At 41.0% G+C, this 23,323-nt stretch overlaps 2 protein-coding genes across 5 annotated transcripts in view; both read left to right on the top strand.

The window, feature by feature from the left end:
• The window catches only part of LOC6529563, a 124,424-nt gene that overhangs the window by 87,354 nt on the left and 13,747 nt on the right, over positions 1–23,323 (top strand). For all 3 annotated transcript variants that reach the window (XM_039373189.1, XM_015196616.2, XM_039373188.1), the window contains 2 exons: positions 3,686–3,818; positions 9,255–9,475. In XM_039373189.1, the coding sequence (XP_039229123.1) occupies positions 3,686–3,818; positions 9,255–9,475 (354 nt within the window). The remainder of the gene's footprint in view (positions 1–3,685; positions 3,819–9,254; positions 9,476–23,323) is intronic.
• On the top strand, positions 12,152–15,769 carry LOC26534939 (receptor-type tyrosine-protein phosphatase kappa). 2 transcript variants are annotated; one of them, XM_015197370.3, is made up of 2 exons: positions 12,152–12,381; positions 12,603–15,769. In XM_015197370.3, the coding sequence occupies exon 2, from the start codon at positions 12,675–12,677 to the stop codon at positions 14,721–14,723; it is 2,049 nt and encodes a 682-aa protein (XP_015052856.1). In that variant the 5' UTR covers positions 12,152–12,381; positions 12,603–12,674; the 3' UTR covers positions 14,724–15,769. The 2 variants fall into 2 exon arrangements, with proteins under 2 accessions (XP_015052856.1, XP_015052855.1); XM_015197369.3 differs by having other exon boundaries at positions 12,600–15,769.

The following is a 23,323-nucleotide window of genomic DNA, read 5'->3' as shown; positions in this document are numbered from 1 at the left end:
ATCGGGTCCCAGCTGCTGTTGCATTTGTTATTGCGCTTAATATATAAATGCTCTAACAATTATAGCAACAAGGTTGCACAAGTAACCGCATGGAGACACACAAGGTTCCACGGGGAAAAAAGGTGGTTTGTATTTTGTATTTATTTGCCTAGAAGAGAGATTATTTCTAATAGTGATAAGCCTTGCAAAATGTTTAATAATTACTTAAAGTTAAATCAATACCATGTGTTGACATTGCCTTCAAAGGTTTATATGTATGCAAATATTAAGCCGGGACTTAAAGCTTATCCTAAAAGGTGTCCTTTGTGCTTATTTTTAGACCCAGTTTTTTCGCCTGCATGAGCCACACACAAACCCACACATACAGCCACATTAGGCAAGCACATTCACACGTGCCACCCATCGACAACAAATCACGCGTATGGCCACCGCCACCGCAACAACAACATTGTCAGAATTCACAATTAACTTGGAGCCAAAATGTTGCCCTTAGGCGAGCTGCTGCTGCTGTCCTTGTAGCTGCCGCCAAACGAGTTTAAATATTAATATGCTGTGTGCCCAGGATGTGGGGGTGAAAATGGCTCTGGCAGCAGGGAAATGGGAGCTGGGAGCTGGGAGCAGGCTGCTGGGAGCTGGGGACGATGATGAGCCTGATGACGCTGGTCTCGAGGACAACAAAACACCAAAGGCGACGCCATCGAGACGCCGACGACACTTTGGCCACGATGATGACGATGATAACGATCGCACTGCAGAGGCGACAAACAGGTGTATTTTGATGTGGGCGAGCACTGGGCTAATGGCAAAGTGCCATGCTTAAGCACACTTCACGGCGCCCCAGAAAGCTAAGAACACAAAGGACCACCCCAAGTTCCATTGCAAACCAAAAGCTTCCAACGTTAGCCGACAAACAAAGGTACTTGGCCATTGTAAAGTCATACATGTGCAAAATATACGGTGGATGTGGGCTAAAATGGTAAAATACCATCGTCAACAGGTGGCGCAGGAGCCCAGAACGTAAATGAAATATTTTGTTTTCCCTTAGGGTAAGGAAAGAATGCCAACTTGCATTGAATATGTCAGCAGGCAAGTGCTGAATAAGGCTAAGAATTGAGGGGGAAATAGGGAGAAAAATAGCGACAAAAATAAGAATAATACTTGCGAGAAAAATAAAATTAGCATTGCTTTCAAACGAAGTTTCCAGCAACAACAAAACGTCATAATGCTTATACTCATACATCAGAAATACTACATTGGTTTGCACTTGACGATACTTCACATATTTCCACGTATATATTAACTTTATTTGAAAAGAAACTATCTTTAAAACAAAATCAACTTCGGAAAACCCGCAAAAACCGCAATCAACTCCTGTGAAACGGAAACCACGCTGGAAATTTATCATACGCCCCGTTGTACCTGTTGCCTGTAATCAGAAATCCAGCCAGACATTTCACACCTTTCCAGTTCCAAAACCCCGTTTGAATGCCCACGAAAATGTTTTAAGAGGATTTTGAAGGAAAAAATTAGATAAAACGACAAAAAAGGGACAGTAAAGAAATTTCAAGTATGCGTGGAAAATAACGCGAACAAAGTGCGGGAAAACTGATGAAAAAATGAGTTTTCCCTCCGTTTTTCCGAGTTCTCTGTCTGCGGTATTGTGGGGGTATTTTTCTTATCTACCTGGAAATGTTCAAAGCTAGGCCGCAAAAAAAGTGCATTTAAAGTACATGGCTTTATTTGAGTTTTAATATGGAAAGTGTAATACATTTTTTACTCGCGATATACGGGAAGAAGTTGCATACATAGATATGACAATTTCTCTTTAAAGCCAAGTAATGAATAAACAAAACACAAATACATAAAGAGAAGCCTCTCTTTAATAGGGTTGTAATTTGTGTATATGTATAACGAATCTTACTTCAAAAATGGAATTTCCTGCTCGGCAAAGTCTCATCTTTAAGCTGCAAATCAACTTATTATTGTAAACCCATTTAGCAGACGTATGAATAGCACGTTCGTTGGAACTATATTTTTCAAAGATTTTAAATGTCGGATCCGAGACACAAGCCATTACCCTAGTTATCATTGTTCCCAGATTTTCATTATTTCACCCGGAAAACATAAGCACAAAAACACCTCGAATTCCGTGCCGAAATCCAGGAGCGCAAATGAACGCAAATGGTAATGAACAGAGTTAGAACGGCATGGTCCATACAATTAACCCGAATTGAACTAATGCCCTGTGCTTCGGCGACCTGATAAGCCCCCTAGTTCCCAGTTCCTAGTGCCCAGTACCCAGTAAACAGTTCCCGGGACCTTATGCCCGTTTTCCTGGTTTTTCTGGACTGGTGTGCATAAGTGAGCTGCCCCAGCCGGTCCCGGGAAGCTCAACTAAAAATCAACACAGGCGAATCGTATTTCGTATTTCGGGAAGGAAATGGTGCAGGTGGATAAACTTTATGCCTCCCAGAACGGAATATTCAGCTGTCCCTGTTACGGCTCGGTGTTTATTTGGCCGCATCCTGGAAGGCGGAGGGGGAGGCAGGTGCCGAGCAGGTGCCAGGAAATCCACAAAATTCCTCGTCTGATGTGCAATTAAAATTGCACAAATGCAGAGCCAACAACCGAGTTGACCCAAGTCCCTCGAGAACGGGAGCACAAATCCAATTGCACAACTAACACAGCAGTTCATCTCTGGCCGTAATTGTTTTTCTGTGACTCGTTTATTGAAAAGTTTTACATATTTCATATGCACATCGGCCAACCTGGGAGCAAACTGAATTCAGTTCCATGAATTACGCCAAACTTTATCATCATCATCATGGCCATCAGGAGCTGCAGCCGAAATAGAACAAATGAACATTTGGAGTGCTGGTTGTTTAGGTTTTAATTTACTGCCTCGGCCCAGAGAAATGGTTTTAAACTACGTGCTTAGCACAAGAGTGGAAAAAATAGTGAAGGGAAATAGGGTATGTTTTCCTGGTTCCTTCTTCCGGTTTTCTGGTTCAGGCCTCTCACGAATTTATATTAAAAATTATTTATTACGGACTTGCTCAGTTTTCGCTTTTGTGCGAGTGCGCCGAGCAAAAAGCCAAAACTTTTTAATTGCTCTTTTTTCCGAATCGCTTTTTGCCACTTTCCAGCTCGTTCCTCACTCTGGTTTCTGTTCTGTTCCACGGAGACACGTACGTGCTTTTATTTTCCTTTAATGATATAACGTGATGAAACTGTTTTGCTCAGTTCCCTTTCTGCTTCTTTTTGGACACTCTCTCGAGGAGTTCCTATTTATGGGAGGTTGTATATCACCCTTCGTAATAATGTGCAATTAACAAAAAACTTTCAGATGCCGGAAAAAATGACAATAAATCGTTCAGACTTAAGGAGGAAACTTTCGGGAAGTATTCGGGTATATGCGGTTCTTGTACAAATAAACTTTATTTTTAAAACTCTAAAGTTTTTATGTCTATATATTTTTATGGAGGGAGGACTGAGGATTGGAAAACTGAAAAATATTTTTACTAGTATAGAAAATAAAATTTTAAAACAAGAAGTTATGTTTCACTTAAACTAAAGCCAGTCATGAAAACCCTTTAAAAATTTATTTATATACTATGTGCAGAAAATTAAATTTTTCTAGCCACTTTATATAATATTAATATTTATATTGTATTCTGTCTTTCAGTTTTGGGCGGCCTATGTTCCCTGTGAGGCGCAGCATCGAGATGCAGTGCAGCTGACTCTGGAGCAGATCGATGTAATAAAGCGGCTGACGGATCGGTATTCCCCGCAGCTAACTACTTGCAACTCCGCACAGGGTAAGTTAACCGAAATATCGCACATACGCCGCGTGGGCCAGCTGAATTCCTCAAGTCGGCAAAGTACTGAAAGAATTCCGGGAACTACAAAAATGCACACCAGGCATTCGACTTTTCCTGCTCCGTTTCCACTAGTTTTTTGTGCCTCTTTTTTTTATTTCTTGTGTGTGCTGGTAACGGCGGAAAACTTTGACTCGCGAGTCTTGGGCTAAAGTCGTTGAAAAGTATCTTGGCCGGCTACCAAAAAGCAGTTTGTCGGAGTATGTGGCGCCCCTTGAGGCGGCTTTTGGGGCAGCTGCTTACCGCGTACCATATTTTTGCACGATTTCCTTTGATACGCTGCTCACTCACCTAGTTGCCAACCGGAGAGGCCTCGTTTAAGCGAAAGGAAAACAGTTCATATTTCTTTGTGTTAGCGGGGGCTTGGTGGCCAAACGGAAAAGAGGGGGGCGTGGCAGTTCATGGGATTCAGCTTGCCAAATAGCGAGCAACCAAGCACTTAGAAAAACTCACTTAGTGAGATTGGGAATCTAAAGTGCCCCGCAGTCGTACAAAACGAAAATAAATTAATTTTTGTTGGTTTTTAACATTTGCCGATTTATTTGTATGTTTTTATTCTGACTGTCGTTTGTATTTTTTAACACAGTTCTCTCGATTTATTTAAAAATCTCCTTGGTGTTTTGCTTCCCAATTCTGTTATAAGATGTAAGTTTCCCATTTCATCTCTCAGTTCATATATTTTGAAAACAAATTTTTGGCTTTTATCTTTAAAGAAATATTAGTATTTCAGTGTTCGCAAACAGGAGAAAACAAAGTTGAAATCAGCAGAGCAGCATTTTTGACTTATGCTCCGACTCCCCGGCCAGCATTTGAGTTTCCTTGTTGGTTATCCGTTTTGCATTTTGATTTGCACTTACTCGGTTCTGGGGGCTTGGCAATATTTTAGTACTGGAGCTGAAAGTGCAGCTGCACACACACACCAAAAAAAAGAACCTCGGAAAACCAACAAATCGCTTCCGGCATTTGCGTTGAAACATTTATGTAGCCGTAAATGGAAATGTCAATAAATCATGACTAAGAAAAATCATCGACAAAACACAAGAAATATGAAGCAGGAAAACTTGTAGCAAAGAAATATTACTACAGAATTGCGAGGAATGGATAAGGATGTTTTTTATTTATTTTTCAGATGCCCATGCATATTTTTGACAGGTGAATTCCCAAAGAAAACTTTGAATGGAAGCACATATGGACAGCAGCGTAGAAATCAAACGAGAGCACCGGATTGAGCAATTTGCAATCATCTTGATGGTTTTAGTTTTTTTACTCCCTCCGTCCGAGTCAGCAGGAATTTTTTTCTTTTAATTGTTGTGGTTTTTTTGCACTCGGAAAATTGGATTGAGTGAAGCGGGTGAAGTGGCAAATTGAGCAATAAATTTGATTAAGATCGGTGCAGAGCATGGAATGGAAAAAGGACTTTGGCAATTGAAAATACGTAACTAATAGTAGAGTATTTGTTCAATAGCACTTATTTCACTGCCTTTCATAAAAACGAGTATTTAAAAATTTTCAGTGGTCAAACGCTGCATATTAAAATAACTACTAAATATAAATTTCTTGGTTACTTTTACATATTACATATTAAAAAAAAGACTAGTTTATATTAAAAACTTATCCCAAGTATTATATAAAAATACCTTTCATGTTAAAATTATTTATTTGGACAAGAAATAGGGACCGAAAAACGAAATATTAATCTGTGTAGTGAAATTGACTCAAACTATTTAAATTCGCAATAACTGTTTACCGACTACGATACACGAAGTATTCAAATGCTAACTGATCTCTATCGGAAACATTCCCAATCGTTTGCCAGGCGAATTCCCCCAATTGCCATTATTTAAGCGAAATCCCCTTTGAGCTGGCTGTAAACAAGCTGCGACTCAAAGGCCCAAGCGCAGAAATCAAACCAAAACCCCGCAGAGAAACAAAACTGACCTACCTTGGCAAAACAGCGAAGTACCAAAATAAAAAGGGAATCAAAATAAACATCCTCGTCTTCACTGTGGCCCTCAGCATTACTCGTTTTGATTTTTTTTTGTGAAATCCCAGCTGCCGCTGCAAAAAATAAAACCGAGCATTTTATTTTAACTACTGCAAATAAATTCAGTCGAAATTGTTGTCCGCTCCCGCTCACATGTCGTGTAAATAAAATGCGAATCCAAGTGACTATTGAGCAAGTGCAGCAGGGCGTGCTGTTCCCACTACGATCCCTTGTACTTGTCCCTGCTCCACTCGGCTCCACTCTCCTCTGGAGGAACTGCTGCCAAAGTGATTGTAAAAAATGCAAACCTAACGAACCGAAACACAACGCGTCGAGTGACGGGCCACGTCACTCAGTCCGCTCCGGAATGCGAACCCAAATCCAAATCCAAGCCCAAGTCCCTGTCCACGTGGAAGTGCACGTTGAAGTCCAGATACAAATGGGAGTTTTGCTCTAGAAAAAGTCCTTTATCCAGGGCACTGAGGTGGCCAGAAGTATCTGCACAGCGAGCATTTTCGCTTGTACAAATACGAGTTAACATCTAATACCTCAAAAATCCATTCTTTTCTCTGCAAGTGACAAGAATGCATTTATTATCCACGTTTTTGATTTTTTCGACCTATACGAAACAGTTACTTTTTATCTGTTATGCATAGTAATGTTGTATATAGTAAATATTTGTCTGCCTCCCCTAAGGGACTTTTCAATTTTTATAAGTGCACGTAAATGTTCCCTCTAACGCTCTAACTAAACAAATGAGCACTGCATAAGCTCAAAAGACGCACACAAAGAACGCTTTGGATATATGTACATATCCTGAAATATCCTTGTGGCGGCATCCTTCTCAACTGTCACCTGCCAGTAGCCAGCTACTTTACATTTGGCTCGCCCCATGTGCGAATCGTTTTTATTTGCAGTTTTCAATTTTCACCTTCAAAAGTGTAAACTTCAATTTACACTGCTCCAGCGCAACAATCGGAACAGCGGGAACTTCAGTTCAAGGGGAAAGGATATTGGGAAAATTGCATTCTGCTGCAGCAGAAAGAAAATAAGAATTGAATGAAGCTTTTGGCATCAGCATGGGCACTCTAATGCTTTCCAAGTACAATAGGGTATATTCCGCAGAAGTGGCCAAGAAATAAATATACGCTAAACTTAAAGGTGAAAAATTATACCTAACGAGTTTGTCACCATATAATTTATAGTTGAAAGACTTTCAAATATTTATATATAAAAACAAATGCTTCAAAAGAAACTTTGCTGATGCCAAGTCTTCAGGGTATCTATGTCTCCAGCACCAGCATTCCCAGTCTTTAGAGTTCCCTTTTCTGGAGCTTCTGTTGCCATTGCCTTTGCTTTATTGCGTCAAGTGGCATTTGGTTGGGATTTTCATTGTGAAATGTATTGCAGTGTTTCCCGTGTACTCGTGCAGGAGGGCACTCCACGGTCACTGCCTCAATTCGCATCCGATCCGGGGCCATCTATTATACATTACGGCCCTGGTCACCAGAAATCGAAAACAGTAGCAGTCACAGTTCCAATTCCAGTCACAGACAATTACATGCAGCCCCAAAGAACCAAGTCCTGACTCTGAAATTGAACTTCAGCTCACGTGGAGCATTTTAGTGCCTCTTCGTCCTGGAAGGATTCGCCAGTGTGGGTTTCGGTATTGGCTCTGGTACATTTGTTTATTTGCTTCATATTTTAGGGCGTTACGACGTTTCCGGCATCGAGCAGGTTCTCGGCAGGTATTTTGGCCTTTTTCAACAATACAAAGAGGAATATAGAAGGGAAATGGCGAGGAAAACCACAAAGAAAAATACATTTAACAGTTTCTTTTTACCATGAAATAATGTAAAATAATTGAATTCTCCTTTAACTTGGAAACGTTACTTATTTTACTTTAGATATCATGTCAAAGTGGAAAAAAAACAAATCGTATACTTTTCCGGTGATTTAACATTCTGTCTTTTCCTGACATACTACATATATTTTTCCAGTGCACGCAATAGAAAACAGCATCGAGAACAATTCCCGTTTCCTTCCACCTTCGGTTGCTTTTGATTTTCCGCAGCTTATTTGCTTATAGCCATGAAAACTTCGCCAGACCTGTGTCTTGAGTCCTTTTCCTGTTGCCGGGTTTCTCTCCCTTGGCAGGCAAATAATGCCTTTTGGCCTTCGTTATGTGGGAAAATTTATTAACCCGCTTTCCGTTGCCATTTCTGTACTTGTAAATGTGGTCGATACATTCGAAATGTTATCAAAATTGGGCACACAAAATGCTCGATTTGAATAGCTGGGAAATGGAAAAGGTTTCGGGAACATGTTTCCCCAATTAGTTGCAGATAAATCGAAAGGTCCGTTTATTGATTGACAAATCCATTAACCTGGAAATGCTTTTCAAATAGTTCATTGGGTTATTTTCCATAGTATTTTCATTATGAAATAGGATGAAGACAGTACCTATCAATATAATTCGCATTGCAATTAATTCCTTTCGTAAAGAGTTTACGGTTTCCAAACCTTTTGTGCCCTTCAAGATCTTGACTAACTTGCCAGTCAGAATTATGGTTTTAAGTCATTTTAACATTGCCACCGACCATTGAGGGTAGATTTAGGCAAAGCTTCACTTAACTTTCACAAAAACTTTACACAAACGTGGTTCAAGCCTGGCTGCCTTAAAACAATGTTCATAAATGAGTGAACAGAGCTCAAGTATTTTGACAAGTGCTCGTTGGCAGCCAAATAAAATGTCAAGAAACAGATCAAAGCTACCCGGGCCAAGACAAGCGTGAATATTGCATGGCCCAGCGAAATGTTTTGTTTGCCAGAGCTAAACTGGCATTGAGAGGGCAGGGAGGACTGGTAAGTCCCAGGACCTACAGTCCAGGACCAACCACAATGCACTAAGAGCTCAATGGGTGCAGCCGAGCAAATGACAGGCCACAGAACAACAAATGTTACTCATGGCCAAAAAAACAATGCCGAGCCAAGATTGAAGTTTAGGATGCGTCCAACCACAAAACACCAAAAACATTTTAGCCAAATATCTGTTTCAACGCAGCTGAGGCAATGTTACAAAGGACTTTAAATTATAAAAGGCTTACAATACACTTGCTTTACCGGAGCAGGAATATAGTTATGTCAAGAAATCAATTGTAATCTTGAAGGGAAAAGCATTTTCATTCTTTAAATCTTCAGGAAAAAAATAAAATAATACAAAAAGGCTATACATGATGTTTGGAGTGTGAATTCTTTGCCTAGCCCTTGAAAACTTATTTATGTAAAGATGCAAATAATAAATTCGTTAATTTAATTTAATTAACCCTAACAACCGATCGTTCCTGTTCGAGTAATTGAATGCACCCTTGTATCTTTAAATCACTTTGCAGACATTATCGATGCCCACAAGAACCAGCAATTGTGCTCCTTGACCGGCGTGGAGGGGGGTCACTCCCTCGGGGGATCCCTGGCGGTACTGCGCACCCTGTATGCCATTGGGGTCCGCTATATGACGCTGACCTCAACCTGCCACACCCCCTGGGCGGACTCCAGCTATGCGGACGCGCCGACCTTCAACATGAAACATGGCGGCCTCACCATTTTCGGCAAGGTAAGTGTGCTGTTACAGCTGATTTAATGCTAATTAGTTGAACGCTTCTTCGTCCTTGGTCCCTGGTCCCTGGCCCTCGGGCCTCGGGACTCGGCTGTGGGTAGCTATCCTTTATGGAGCTTACATGGGGATTTGGTCGCTGATGAGGCGTCCTTTCTGTCCCCGTCTCTTCCCCGCACCAACTTTATTGTTTGAGGTACTGGGGTCAACCGCAGTCAACGCTTTGTTGGCTTAGCCATAAACATGTGCAGCGGGACAATGGGTGGGGAAAAGTACACTGAGAAAAGAAAACTTTTACTCTAAGCAGCTTAATCACGTTCGTCGCTTAAAATTCCGAAATTAATCTATGATCAGGATAAGTAAAGATTTCTGGAGATGCTAAAAAGGTATATAAAATAGTATATCTGAAGAAAAGGAAGCAACATTACTAAGAAATAATTCCAAACTTTGTTCCCAGTGTTTGAAGGGAAACCGTGGAGAGCTCTGGAGAGGGTAGTTGTGTACTTAAGTGCCCGTTCTGCGGCAGTTTTGGGTGACTTTGGGGCTCTGGCGGGCAGAAGGGAACTGCTGGCACCTTGTGCCCTCTAATGGCTCAACAGTTCGCAAATTAGGTGCCTACTACAGTTTACAATTGCCAAGCGGCTTTGCTGCGGGATTTCCGTGTGACCCGACCAACCGGATCATATATATTAAATTAGCCCATGGACTCCTCCTCAGAAGTAATCCGAATCCGATTCCTGTGGCCGGCTTCGGGAATTAATGGGGCAAAAGCAGCGGTGGCTGCTTGAATACTTAAGTCTATCATGGATTTGCACTGGACGCAATCTGAGAGTCGGGGCATCAATTTCATGGTTACCTGCTAATTGGGAATATGCAAGTGGGCATTCTAGATAATCCGCGGAAGGTGGAAACACCTGAAATTCGAACTACTGTTTTTCTAGCCCATAGCCCATAGAAAAGAACTCAACCTTTAGAGGTAAAATGCACGTGGCATAGTACAAAATATATTAAATATTCTTACAGGACCACGATTTCATGGTCATAAAAAGATCTGATCATCTGACCTATTTCTTCGAAAATGCACTTAATGAGCATTCATTTCGAAATAGATCCCATGAATAAATCCAAAAACAAAATCTGACCTTTTGTTACTACAATTTCCCCGAGCCAAATTTGCCAATAAAAACGTGCGATCAAAAGCCATCTGAACTTGAAATTCCATCAACATTTCTGGGCTCTCAATCAACGTAAGGTCATCAAACTTGGTGCCATCAAGCATCAAGGCCAGGTGACAATCAAATTTTAATCAAAATTGGCCTTGCTCAGGCAGTCAGTACACACAGGCAAGTTTGTATGCAACCCTTGCATTTTTACTTGTGTTTATTTTAGACGCTTTTGCATTCGTGTCGAATTCGCGTGTAATTATTTTAAAATGTGAAATTTTTTGTAGAGCACCTCGAACCCTGATGATGAGGTTCAAACACGATTACACCGAAATTGCAATTTGTTGGGGCTTTCTGTTTTTGATGGCTACTCTTGGCGGGCCTCCGCTTCCTCTTTTTCGTGGGCTAGTGCCAAATGCTATTTGCAGTGGTTCGCCGGGACAGACAAAGTGCATGCGGAAATAAAATGTGCAGAAATGTGCACCCAAACAAGCCGAGCACATACAGCTGAATACACGAATAACAATGGCAGCGAAAATATCAACAAACCATCACAGCTGGCTGCTTGCGAGCAGGAAATGTAAATTACTGAGGACGGAATATGTTCTCGAATTATTTATGCATAAAATTGATATATTTCGACGTGTTTGCTTTCCATTTTCCAACAACCAGCGCCCTGCCAATTAAATATGGAAAACAAAATGCCAGCAAATACCAGCGTCACTTCCTCATTTAACCTGCGGAATTTTCAATTACACATTTCAAAACAATAGTCAGCGAACAAAATACGAAAGTGAAAAGTGAAAAACTTGATCAGTGCGCAGGCGCTGGGAGAACTTCCCAGCGGGAGAAGAGAAAAAAGGTACCCAGCCAGAATGAGAGGAAAACTTGCTTCGGTATTGGTAAATGGAAAATTTCAGGCGAAGCTAAAATGAACAGGCAATGGGAAAATCAAAATTTTCATTCATACTATAAGGTGAATGGCACAGTGATAAAAATATACAGGACATTCGAACTAAAATATTTTTCAAATATGAACAAGAGGACATAAAATATCTTTAACACAATAATTCTTTAATGTATAATTGAAATGTCCTGGTTAAGAGTCGTTGAAGCGAAACGAAGATAAATCAGAAATATGAAGAAAAGAACATATTTTAAAGTCAAAGTTGAGGGTTATTGATTATCTCTATTTCGCACCTTACATTTAAACGTTTTAAGCTAAATTTTACCCGTTTATCTTTTTAATACTCGCAAAATAATACATTAAAATATATTCCATAACGATTAACCCACGGTGGCCACTTAGCGCTGTCCACCCGCGCCATCTAAAAATACCCGCCCCACCGCTGTTGCGCCCATCAAGTGGCGCCAGTCACATGGGCAATGGTGAAAACGCACTCTCTGGTGAGCATTTTCCCGCTCGGCGGCTCTCTCGCTGGTTTTTCCTCGCTCTTGCCACGAGTTTCCCTCGGCATTTGCGGTAGGAAACCGATAGTTTCGATGCGAATCAGCTCTTTGGGGCGCAGCGGATTCAGTCGCCGAACGATTTTCGCCCCAACAACGAGGAGGCAGCTGCTGAAAATCGACTCGTCGCGTTATTTCTGTGAAGTGAATGGAAAACCGAGGGAACGAGAGGGAGGACGGAAAAGCAAGAAAATACGAATATACACAGAATATACACGAAATTCTTTTTATAACGAAACAAAACGCGCAACGCAACGCACATAAAGCCACAAAAAGGTGAACACATTAGCTAACAAATTCGAGTACTAACCCGCCCATGTTTTTTGGAATGCAATATGTACTAACCCAAAAGAAAAATCGCTGAAAATGCAGAGGCAAGGGAACTAATCGACTACTTCCTCCTCTATACGAATCGAACACAAATAACAAAACCAACATCGACATCGACGACGACGACACTTTCTGGCATCGTGATTTTGATGATGACAACGCAGCAGCTTGTGGGAAAGCCAGAAGCAGCGGAAAACGAAGAAAAATCACCAGCAGCAGCAGCAGGAGCAGGAGCAGATATGACGGCGGCCACGGGTGGTGGGAGTAGTGGGGCGGGGGGTGGTAAGACTGGAAAGCACAGGTCGAGGTCATCTGCCCGCTACGACGATGTGGAAAAGCAGCAGAGGAAAAGCCGAGCCATCGTCTCCATACCGAACACCATCAAGCTGAGTATGCTCAACAGCGGACTGCTGTCGTTCGAAAGGATAAAGCTCGAGGCACGCGATGAAAACAACTCGCTGTCGAAAACGATACCCAACGGACCCATCGATATCCGGCATTTTCTGAAACTGTGCGATCTGCGCCGCAAATTCCCGGTACTCTACAAGCTTGAGTTCCAAACTGCGGCCAAGGTGGAGAGCAACACCTGTCGGCATGCCTTGAAGAAGAACAATCTGGAGAAGAATCAGAATCCCAAGTGCATTCCCTACGACTACAATCGGGTGGTGCTGGAGAAGGTGGGTGGCCTGCAGGACTCGGACTATGTGAACGCCTCCTATGTAGACAGCCTGCTCAAGCCGAACGCGTATATAGTGACCCAGGGTCCTGTCGAGGAGACGGTCCAGGCCTATTGGCGAATGGTCTGGCAGGAGAACATCAGTGCCATTGTGATGCTGACGAAGACCTTCGACTTCGCCAAGGTAATGTGCCACCAGTACTGGCCACCCAACATGGAGGTTCACGAGCAGTACGGCGATATCTTCATAAATATCGTCAGGGAGGAGCAGCTTGCCAATTTCCATATACGAACCTTCAGGCTCTACAAGATGAACGAAAAGCAGGAGGTGACCGACGAGCGGTTGATCCTGCAGTTTCACTACACCGAATGGTACTCCCACTCGTGCCCCTTCTCCAATGCCCTACTGGAGTTCCGGAGGAGAGTCCGCCTGGTCGTGGGCAACATAATCAAGGACGAGGATGACATGAGGGGTCCCATCCTGGTGCACTGCAGCGATGGTGGCGGCAGATCGGGAGTCTATATGTCCATCGATGCCAATCTGGAGCTGGCGGAGGAGGAGGAGTGCTTTAATGTCTTCGGCTACCTTAAAAAGTTAAGGCAATCGCGGAAAGGTCTGGTGGAGAATGTGGAGCAATACAAGTTCATATACGACACCCTGGAGGAGCACATCATTTGCGGCAAGACCTGGTTCCCGGTCTCGGAACTTTCCGATCGCTTGAAGGCCAAGGCCAGGAGGAATTCCGGCACCAAAATGAACGAATATCAGGCGGAGTACGATCAGATCTGCAAGCAAACCCCACGATTCACCATAGGCGATTGCGCTGGCGGTCACCGAGCAGATAATCGCGAGAAGAACAGGGATGTCCTGTGCGTACCCCCCGATAACTTCAGGCCCTACCTGACCTCCTTCCAGGGCAATGCCTTTACGGACTATATAAACTCGGTGTTCGTGGACGGGTACACCAAGCCCAGGGAGTACATAGTCACGGAATGGCCCATGAAGCATACGCTGGGCGAGTTCTGGTCCCTGGTCTACGATCAGGAGTGCTCGGCCGTTGTGGTCCTGTGCCAGCCGCCCTCGCAGTCGCAGCAGTATCCCTCTTTCTGGCCGAACAAGTCGAAGATGGAGAAGTACGGACCGGTGTTCTCCGTGCACTATGTGATGTCCAAGAGCTATACGAACATCAAGCAGTGGGAGTTCAAGATCAACAAGAAGATCGTCTCGCTGACCGAAATGATGGCCGGGGTGAAGGCCCCGACGCGAACCGTCCAACTGTTCCAGCTGACCTGCTGGCCCATGGGTCACAAGGTGCCCAGCTCGACGAACTCGCTGGTCTACCTGATGAACATGGTCGAGATCTGGCGAAATAAGGTCGACTACGGGCCTGTGTGCGTTGTCTCGCCCGATGGTCGCAGTCGTGCCGGTGTTTACTGTGCCGCGAATGCGTGCATCGAGCAGGTCATCCAGCACGGCGAGGTCGATGTCTTCCAGGCGGTGAAGACTGTGCGCCGACATCGTCCTCAGCTAGTCGAGAATATGACCGAGTACAAGTACTGCTACGACCTGGTACTCCACTATGTCCTCCACTTCCTTAACAAAAAGGAGTGAAGTGGGTCGGACAAGGCCAAGGATCGTACTATTTGCAAACTGGTGTGTTGCTACTTTTTTTCTGGAGCTGGAACTGAAGCTTCAACAATGGTTAACAATGATCCGAAATACTTGTGGTCCACATTTGATGATGCCTGGATTTCTTTTTTATAATTCCGGGCACCGCCTTAAAGCAATAATACTGAGTATTTTTGTTGTCCACAAAAGCCAGAGAAGGAATGAATTTTGTTGTTACGAGCGTCGAAATGAAATTTCACGCCACTGAAGAGATACTTTTTACTTGTTTTTCGAGCATAAAACAATGATACTACTATATAATGTATAAGCTTTTTGATCTGAAATGTATGTGCCATTTGTAACCCTAGTTGTTGTTGTTATAAACAGGAGGATATGATATGTGTGATGGGGATAATGAGTATAGATTGAAGTAATGAAATGATAGGAACAGAGAACTATTACCTTTAAAATTTATATTTATATCTGTAGTTATTATTACGTTTACTCTTAAACCTTGCTACCTGGGCAATTGTTGATATATATCTAACTACATATACCTATTATGAATCTATTTATACCTAAATACATATATATATATAAAAATGTTATATACTGTTGTAAATGGAAACTCGCAGTGTTTTCCACTACTGTTGACAGAACTTTATTTTTTATTCATGTTAAAGAACGAATATATTGAGCCACATAAAGGGTAACTTCAAGGTGCTGAAGTGAACTTTATACATATTGCTTATTTGTAAAACTCACGAAACTCTCAAACAGAAAAACATACCTATGTATATGATTGCATCATGATTTTCCTCTATTTTCGCATTTATGCATTCGAAACTCAAACCTACCTACATACATATATTGTTGTAACTGTAATTAACTTATTTTTTACATTGTGTATAAATGTGAGTATGTTCATTTTATCCTTTGTGTAAACCAATCTTTATGTGTAGACATTAAGCAGAAGAATTGTATTGGATTAGGCTAATGAAATGAAACTGAAGCCGAGAAAAAATGAAACGAATACAAATTAAAATGTATGTGTATTTTTTTATGGTGGTTGGGAGCGGCATTTTAAATAATTTACACAAAAAAGGTCACGGCATGAATAATGTAATATCTATACTTCATATTATGTATACCATACATTTTATATTCAACACTAGTGTTTACTAGTTAGGCTGAGTCATTGGGAATTTATTTAATGAATTTCTATGTACCAGTGCTCCACATTTTCAAACACATCCATCAGAATTTACAGATGATCAGGCCCCTCCAGCTCTTTGCATTCCAGTACTGAGTCATAAAATCGAAATATCAATCAAAATATTTTGCTCCCTCAGCTGAGGCTGAGATCATTTCGGGGTAGAGTGGTTCCAGATGAATTGGCAAATGGATATAAACAAAGCATTAAGCGATCCCAGAGGGAGGGCCAAAACAACAATCCATGCAAACCTTGACCAGATTACAGTTTAATGCGTGCAAATCAAACAGAGGCGTTGTCCATACAGATATGGCCATTCGATAAGCCACGGAACGTGTTGGGTAGGCGATGAGGTATAAGGGGTGAGGGGATTCGTGTGCGGTTGCTATAAAATCGATAAATGACAACACACTTTGCTTTAGTCGGCAATAAAACCAACGGCAATAATAGTAAAACTTCGTGGCGCGCAATGACATCAGCGGAAAATCGGAAAGTCGGAAAAGCGAAAAAAAGTCGCAATATGAAATTGAAAAATTGTGTAAAAACCCGAACCGCACATTTAAAACCAAAACGAAACTCAACCTGACGGGCAGAAAGTTTTCCATTTTATTTATTGTATTTATATGGCTCTTCTTTACTCTCATCGAATTTTTGGCATTGTTTCCAGCGCTTTAGTTGTGGCACTCATGCAGCGCGGAAATTGTTGCCACGGCTGGGGCCAAATTTTATGCCAGACAAATAAACCAATTAGCTTTTGGAAATTTATCTTTACGACCTATTAATACAAAGACCAGCCCGTGGCAAACAAATTGCAGGGGGTTGCGGGCGGACGAAATTTAGTTTTAGTTAATTAAAAAGTCAGTGGCAATTAATTTGGGGGATCTGCATGGAAATTTATGGCGCGCACATAAAGTTATGAAAGTGAATTGAAGTGGATTGGCAAAATATGAGTTTTATGGAAGCGAAGTTGATGGAAACTTTAGAAGGATAACTCTATATGTACTTTGAATAGCAAACTTTACCATTTTATTATAAGATCAGATTTTTCAATAAAGTTAAAGGTAACACAATTAAATTACTGTAGATAAGTATCAATATTTTATATTATAATATTTATATACCCTTATAAATGAAATTCAACTCTTTATATTAATGTTATATAAAAGCTGAACTGCATTACGACGGAAGTTGGCTTACTGGTTTTTCGGTTTGAAAAACGTTTGCAGATATTTGTACATATGAGCCCGGGTTTATTGATGGGGTATTCTGGCTTGTCTTCCTTTATCTTGGCCATATTAAATCACAGTTTTAGTGACAAGAGTGTGTTGTTGTCCTAAGCATCCTGAGTTGTTAGCACACATGTTTACAATAAACCCGGCCAGTCAACTTGAGTGCCAACAAACCAAGTGGCAGCTGCAAAGTCCAGACATGACAAGAACTCCTGCCTTTCTGTGTGTGTGGGTATGTGTGCCGGACAATGGACATTAAGCAAATGCAACACACACATGCACACTCGCCGCCTATATACGAGCACATAGCTTTATATTCCCAGTCGAAGTCAGTCACTTAGGCGGCAGGAAGCGACCATTTCAATTTGTCAGTCATCAGCAGGCCAAGTGCAGTCTCTTTGTGTGCGTTTAGCGCCTGTGTATGGACTCAAACTATTTGTATGGTGCGCCTGTCAAAGTCGTCGTGTTAACATTAATTAAATCTATAGCCTGACATGCACAATACTGATGTGCACTGTGCACTCGCCCACTTTCCATTGTCCCTCGGCCAATGTACAGAAATTATTGTTTTGATTCGACATTTTTAATCAACCAGGGAATTCCTGGGCCACATATTTGTCGCAGCTATTCAAATATTAGAGAGCACATTGAGTAAAATGGGAGTTATACGCTTTTGTTTCAATTGCAATTTGTCATCGAGCCATTGAAACGCTGAAAAGTATGCTAAGGCCCCCGAAGGTGAAAATAATCGCACACAAGTGCTTTAATATTCGCATAATTGTTTCCAATGCGCTCACCCACAAGTGTTGCTCTATTTGTATACATTTAAGCGAAGTGAGCTGATTTGCCTCGAGGGTTTTTCATTTATAAACTTGTTTTGAATGGCAAAGAAAGTAAAACGGGAGGTGGGTCTTGCATTTTATGAGATGCGATCGTCTGGTGTGACTTTATATGCACTACTAAATCAATTTGTTCGTATTTAATATACTTGGTTATTATGCATTTTATATATGTGAAATGTATATGGTTTTATAAATACTTCTTAGTGGTGAAATATAGTTTCAAATACATTACTGTGTTATGTTTAAAATATTCAAGCAAATTCTTTACATATTAAGTCTCTTTGTGAAATGTTTTTTTGCCCATAAAGTACATCTCTTTTTCCAATCGATATCTCTTGCCCGTTGGTGGCTTATTTGAAATTAATTTAAAAAGAGGGGGACGGCGGAGAGGAAGCCCTAGGCCATAAGTAGGAGCACAAAAGGCATGTGTTTAATTATTTAAATTTAATTCCATGTCGCATCAAATTAGTGCCACTCATTTTCACCCCGAGCACGTGGAACGTGTAAAGGCCCACTCCTCCAGTCCTCCACTCGCCCCTCTCCATCCAGCCAGCCAGCATATGTGAAAGGCTAAAGGCCAACACTTTTTAACTCATTTCCATTACGTGCCCGCCCCGTGGGCTGGCTATTCCCTCACTTCTCTCTCCTTTGGCTGGCGTAAATAAATGGCAAAATGTTTGTGCATTATGCTGCCAACATATTATTATTATTCTTGTTATAAACTCATTTCGCTTCGTTTTGCTGCCATGGTGGTCGCATGCGTGACTGAGTGCCAAGAAGTGAGTGCATACAGGTGTGTAATGGGCATCACTGCAATTGCACTCCAGTTGGGGGAAGCCGAACAAACACACGTAGACGGTGCATAATTGAATTAGCCGAACAAGGAGCCCACAACCATGACGGGAAAACGGCGCAGAATGCCTCAAACAATGGCTAATAATGCAATCTGCAATTGCTGCTTGGCGGGAGGACTAAAAGTGGCAGCTGCGGAAACTGCCAGCAACTTTGAGGAATAGGCGGCGGAACCAATAGAGTCAGTTTTCACACAATGTGCCAGACACTTCGCAAAGAATGGCGCCCAATTGGTGGAAGAAATATAAATATTTTTCAAGGCTCCAACGGAAATTAGCTCGACTGCAGGAGGTATTATCATTGATTATAAAATCAGTTGGCAATTTAAAGACAGGACAGAACTTTTCTTTAAGCAAATCCTTGACTTTGGTTTCTTCATAGCCTGCATTAAAAAATAGTGTACGAATAATAATTTTCAAATTCAATGTTTAATTTCACCAATTGAAGCCAAATATCGCAATGCTTTCATTATTTTATAATTTATTACATATTTATTTCGCATTTCTGGTTGAACGCATTGATTGGCGATTTCTAATTTATACATTACACCCAACCAAATAATTGCAAATCAACAAATATAATCAAATATTTATTGATTTGCCTAATGGCATATGCTATGCCATATCACCATCAATAATAACAATTGTACCAGCATATTTACAAGGCAACATTTACTAATTACGTAACATTCAAAATGAAGGTGGAGCATTTCCTTAATTGCTTTCATAAACGGGAGTGGACATTTTAATTATAAACGCATTGTTATGCTATTTTGTTTGTTTTTGTGAAAAGACCAATGGAAATTTTTAAATTCTCAAAGGTTTAGTGAAAATCTAAACTCTATTAAATAATTGGTCAAAAGCGTAAAAATATTAGATTATGTGATTAAACTTTAATTTAAGTTTGGTTTGAAATATGTTAAAACATTGCTCTTTTCATTGATATCTGTCGTTATGTTTCCCCACACACTGCGCTTCAAAATTATTTAATTGGATATTAAACCATAGTTTGACTATTTTACACGTAAAGTTTCAAGTTGTCGGGGCGTTGCAAAAATTATTAATGACATTTAAGTAGACAAAGGGTTCCAGGAGCGGAGTTGGGCACCTTCAGAGCAACTTTTTCGTGCTCTGGCCCAACTTTTTGCGGCTTAGAGAGTGCATGTGCGTTGTAGAATGCACAAAAGCGTAATTAAATACATAATGAACAAGAGCCGAACAAAATATAAACAGCGGGCTGAGTTTTGAGACGGGCAGAGTTCGTTGCATGTCAAATGTGTCTCGTATGGGTGGTTTGTGGAACGATATGCCACACAAAACCATATAGGACTCGCAAAAAGCTCCACAAAATTTGTTCAGCAACCGAGCAGCGGAAGCTCATTATGAGTGCACAACAAAAGCAGTGGCTGTTCATTTTTGTTTACGCTCTTGTGGAAGTGCATATAAAATTAGTATTTTACTACTCAAAATTAACTGCGAAACAAAAGATTCTTTGTTTGGTGTCAACAGAAGTGTTGACTGCGTTTGAATCTTGAGCGTTTAATTAAATGCAAATCTAGCTGTTTCGAGTGCACCGAAAATAATTCGTAAATTCATTGTGGACGAATTATACATGCAGTATGATTTCAGAATACAACGAATACCCGGAATGAAGTTACTTTGTATTATCCAGTGCTCAGATTGAAAAATCAGTCTGGCCATTTTGACGTATTTAACACAAATGCTAGACTGAAAGTCAAGGGAAAATTATTTTTGAGCTGTGACTCAGGCGAGAAATCTCCAACTATCACACGGCCCACAAATCCCGAACCTTGTGTCAGTTTCTGCCATCCATCATCATCAACCATTTGGCTAGCTGGATGAATATTTGAGCCAGGATCCCAAGGAGCTGGTGGGCTTCGGTGGCCTTCTTAATTAAAATTACAACGGCCTGGCCGCAAGGCAGCTGCTGTCAGAAGGCGAGTTGTGTTCTAAATTGCCAACATGCCAGTTTCACTTATTGTTATTGCTGCCTGTTGGCTTCGGATATTGCAAAACACTTTTCGAGTTTAATTGAAAATTATTGTATTTGTATTTGCGTTTGGGGTCAAAATGCACTGGCCCAGCATCGATTACTAAGCTCTTGGTACAACAATCGGTACCCAGACAGTCGTTGTTATATGTTAATCAAATCAAAGGTTTCGAGTGTGGACTTCAAGTAATAAGCTGAAATTGTATTAAGTTATGTTTGCCCATTGGCATTGAAAATGATTCATTGTTGCCCCATTATTGTTTGTTATCATTGGAGAGAAACATATCAGCATATTGGACAGACATATAGTTTCTTGACTTGCAATTGATGAGTCGAGAACAGGAGTAAATAAGCCATAGCTTTATTAATTTAAGCAAGCGTAGAGCGGCTGGAGACTTTCGTCCAAGGATATGTTTTCATGTCAGACATATCCGAAATACTGTAATGTTTGTCAAAAAGAGATAGCTTAGAGTTGTAGATGTCTGATTCATTTAATTAACATGATTTCCGCTAGCTTAGTAAGCGTACCAGAATAAATGTTATTATTATATATAACGCAGGAACGCGCAGCTAGTTTACCTTTGATGGGAAATACCAACTGCATTAAAGATTACCCCATCAAAAAATGTGCAGGATACGATTTCTCTTTGCAAATCCTGCCGCATTCTCTGTACACCTCGATAAAGCGCGTTTGCCACGCCCCCACAATCTGATTTTACTCTAATGGGAATTACGAACCGCGACTAAAACGTCAAAGGTGAAGCAACAGAGAGTTTGCGGGAAAAATGTAAATGAAACATGTGGATCAGAACCAGAACTGCGAAATACCAGATGGAATAGCACCACACACTTGGGCTTACAAATACATATATATGCACATCTATATGCACGAATACATAAGCAAACACACGTATGCATAAATTTCACGCACAACTGAATTACGATGCGAATGATGACGAGGCCGCCCTGTACGTAATGTAATATGTTCCACGATGGATGCGGAAATCTGCACAAAGGAGCGTTCAAAAACAACAGAGAAAGTGGGAGAGTGGCAGGGGTCAGAGGGAAAAGAGCTGACTGACTACACTGTACAAATCAAATGAACAATCAATTAGCCGCAGAACTTGGAGCTAATATTATATATCAAGGTGTCAATTAGAATGACATGTTCCTTTCCTTCGTTGCTGTCTTCAAATCACCTTTACATGCTCACAAACTAAAATCTGTTCAAGAAAATGTAGTTCAATGCACCCTAGCAAAGACATCAATGGAAATTTGTATATGGGAATGATCTAAAAATTAAGCAAGCATTCATATTTCATTCAAAGCAGCTGCAACTCCTATCATTCTATGTGTAGAAAATAAAAGAATAGTGCAGGAGACTCTGTTTCAATCTTTTTTTTCTAATTCCTTGCCTTGGAACTTCATTTCCTAACAGTGTATTTTGAGATTCGGTTGGGTTAGACAGTTAAATAGACAGGGCTGACAGGTTGGTTGGGCGTGCAAAAATTCAGCAACGCCATCATTAATCTTTATTTGCGTCCCCACCTCAGACTCTCATTCCCCCCTTCCCCCAGCGCAAAGCGGGCGCGTGAATAATTTAGCTACCTAATAATAAATCATTGCAGCCTGTGCATTAGTTGACTGTCTCTTAGCTCTATCTGTCCCCCTCCATCACACCCACGCACCCATACTGACACACACGGCAAGCCGGAAGTGCAGAGTTACATGCTTAAATGCTTATCAAATTTTATGCGTCGTCTCTTTGTGTCTGTGAGTGTGCGTGTGTGTGTGTGTGACTCTCGTCCTGTCAGGACTCCGCTCCTCCACTAATGAGCATTAATTAATTGCCACGTTGGCAAGGGGGCGGTGCCGGATGTGCCACGCCTACCTTAAAGGTGCGTCTGAGCGGAAAACACTTTTGTGGGCTTTTAGGCACTCTTATTTTGGGAAAAGGTTAAACATAATCATATAAAATTGTATCTGACGGCTTTAAGTGGGCTTAAATATGAAATTGTCTGTAAAGAGTTAAATTACATTTAACTGTGACATGTAATATTTTTTTGCGATTGATAAACAATTCAATTCGCTTATTCTGCAGTGCTTTAAATTCTTTAAAACAGATTGCTCTAATATCGAGAAACTCATAGATCGTATAAATTTTTTAATGAAAAGCTTAAGCAAGTGCTTACACATTAGGTAGGGCCAAATATTTAAAAATCATTTTAATGCATGTTACGTATACGACACGTGACCAAGAATTTGAAGCCAACGAACTGGAGTTACATTTTTAAGAATTTCATTAAAAGATTATATTGATTTTGAATTATTTTTTAACTTATTGCCATCAGCGCATTTAATCTTTTTATAAGGAATTTGTGACAATAAAAGCAATTTTCAGAATTTGCAGCATAATTTGATTACCTAAGAATACAAAAAACTGTGGACCAAGCTGGC

This window comes from Drosophila yakuba, chromosome 2R (genome assembly GCF_016746365.2).
Source record: "Drosophila yakuba strain Tai18E2 chromosome 2R, Prin_Dyak_Tai18E2_2.1, whole genome shotgun sequence".
In the NCBI taxonomy this organism is placed as follows: Eukaryota; Metazoa; Arthropoda; class Insecta; order Diptera; family Drosophilidae; genus Drosophila; species Drosophila yakuba.
The sequence above is the reverse complement of the archived record's forward strand: the minus strand, read 5'-3'. Positions and strand labels throughout refer to the sequence as shown.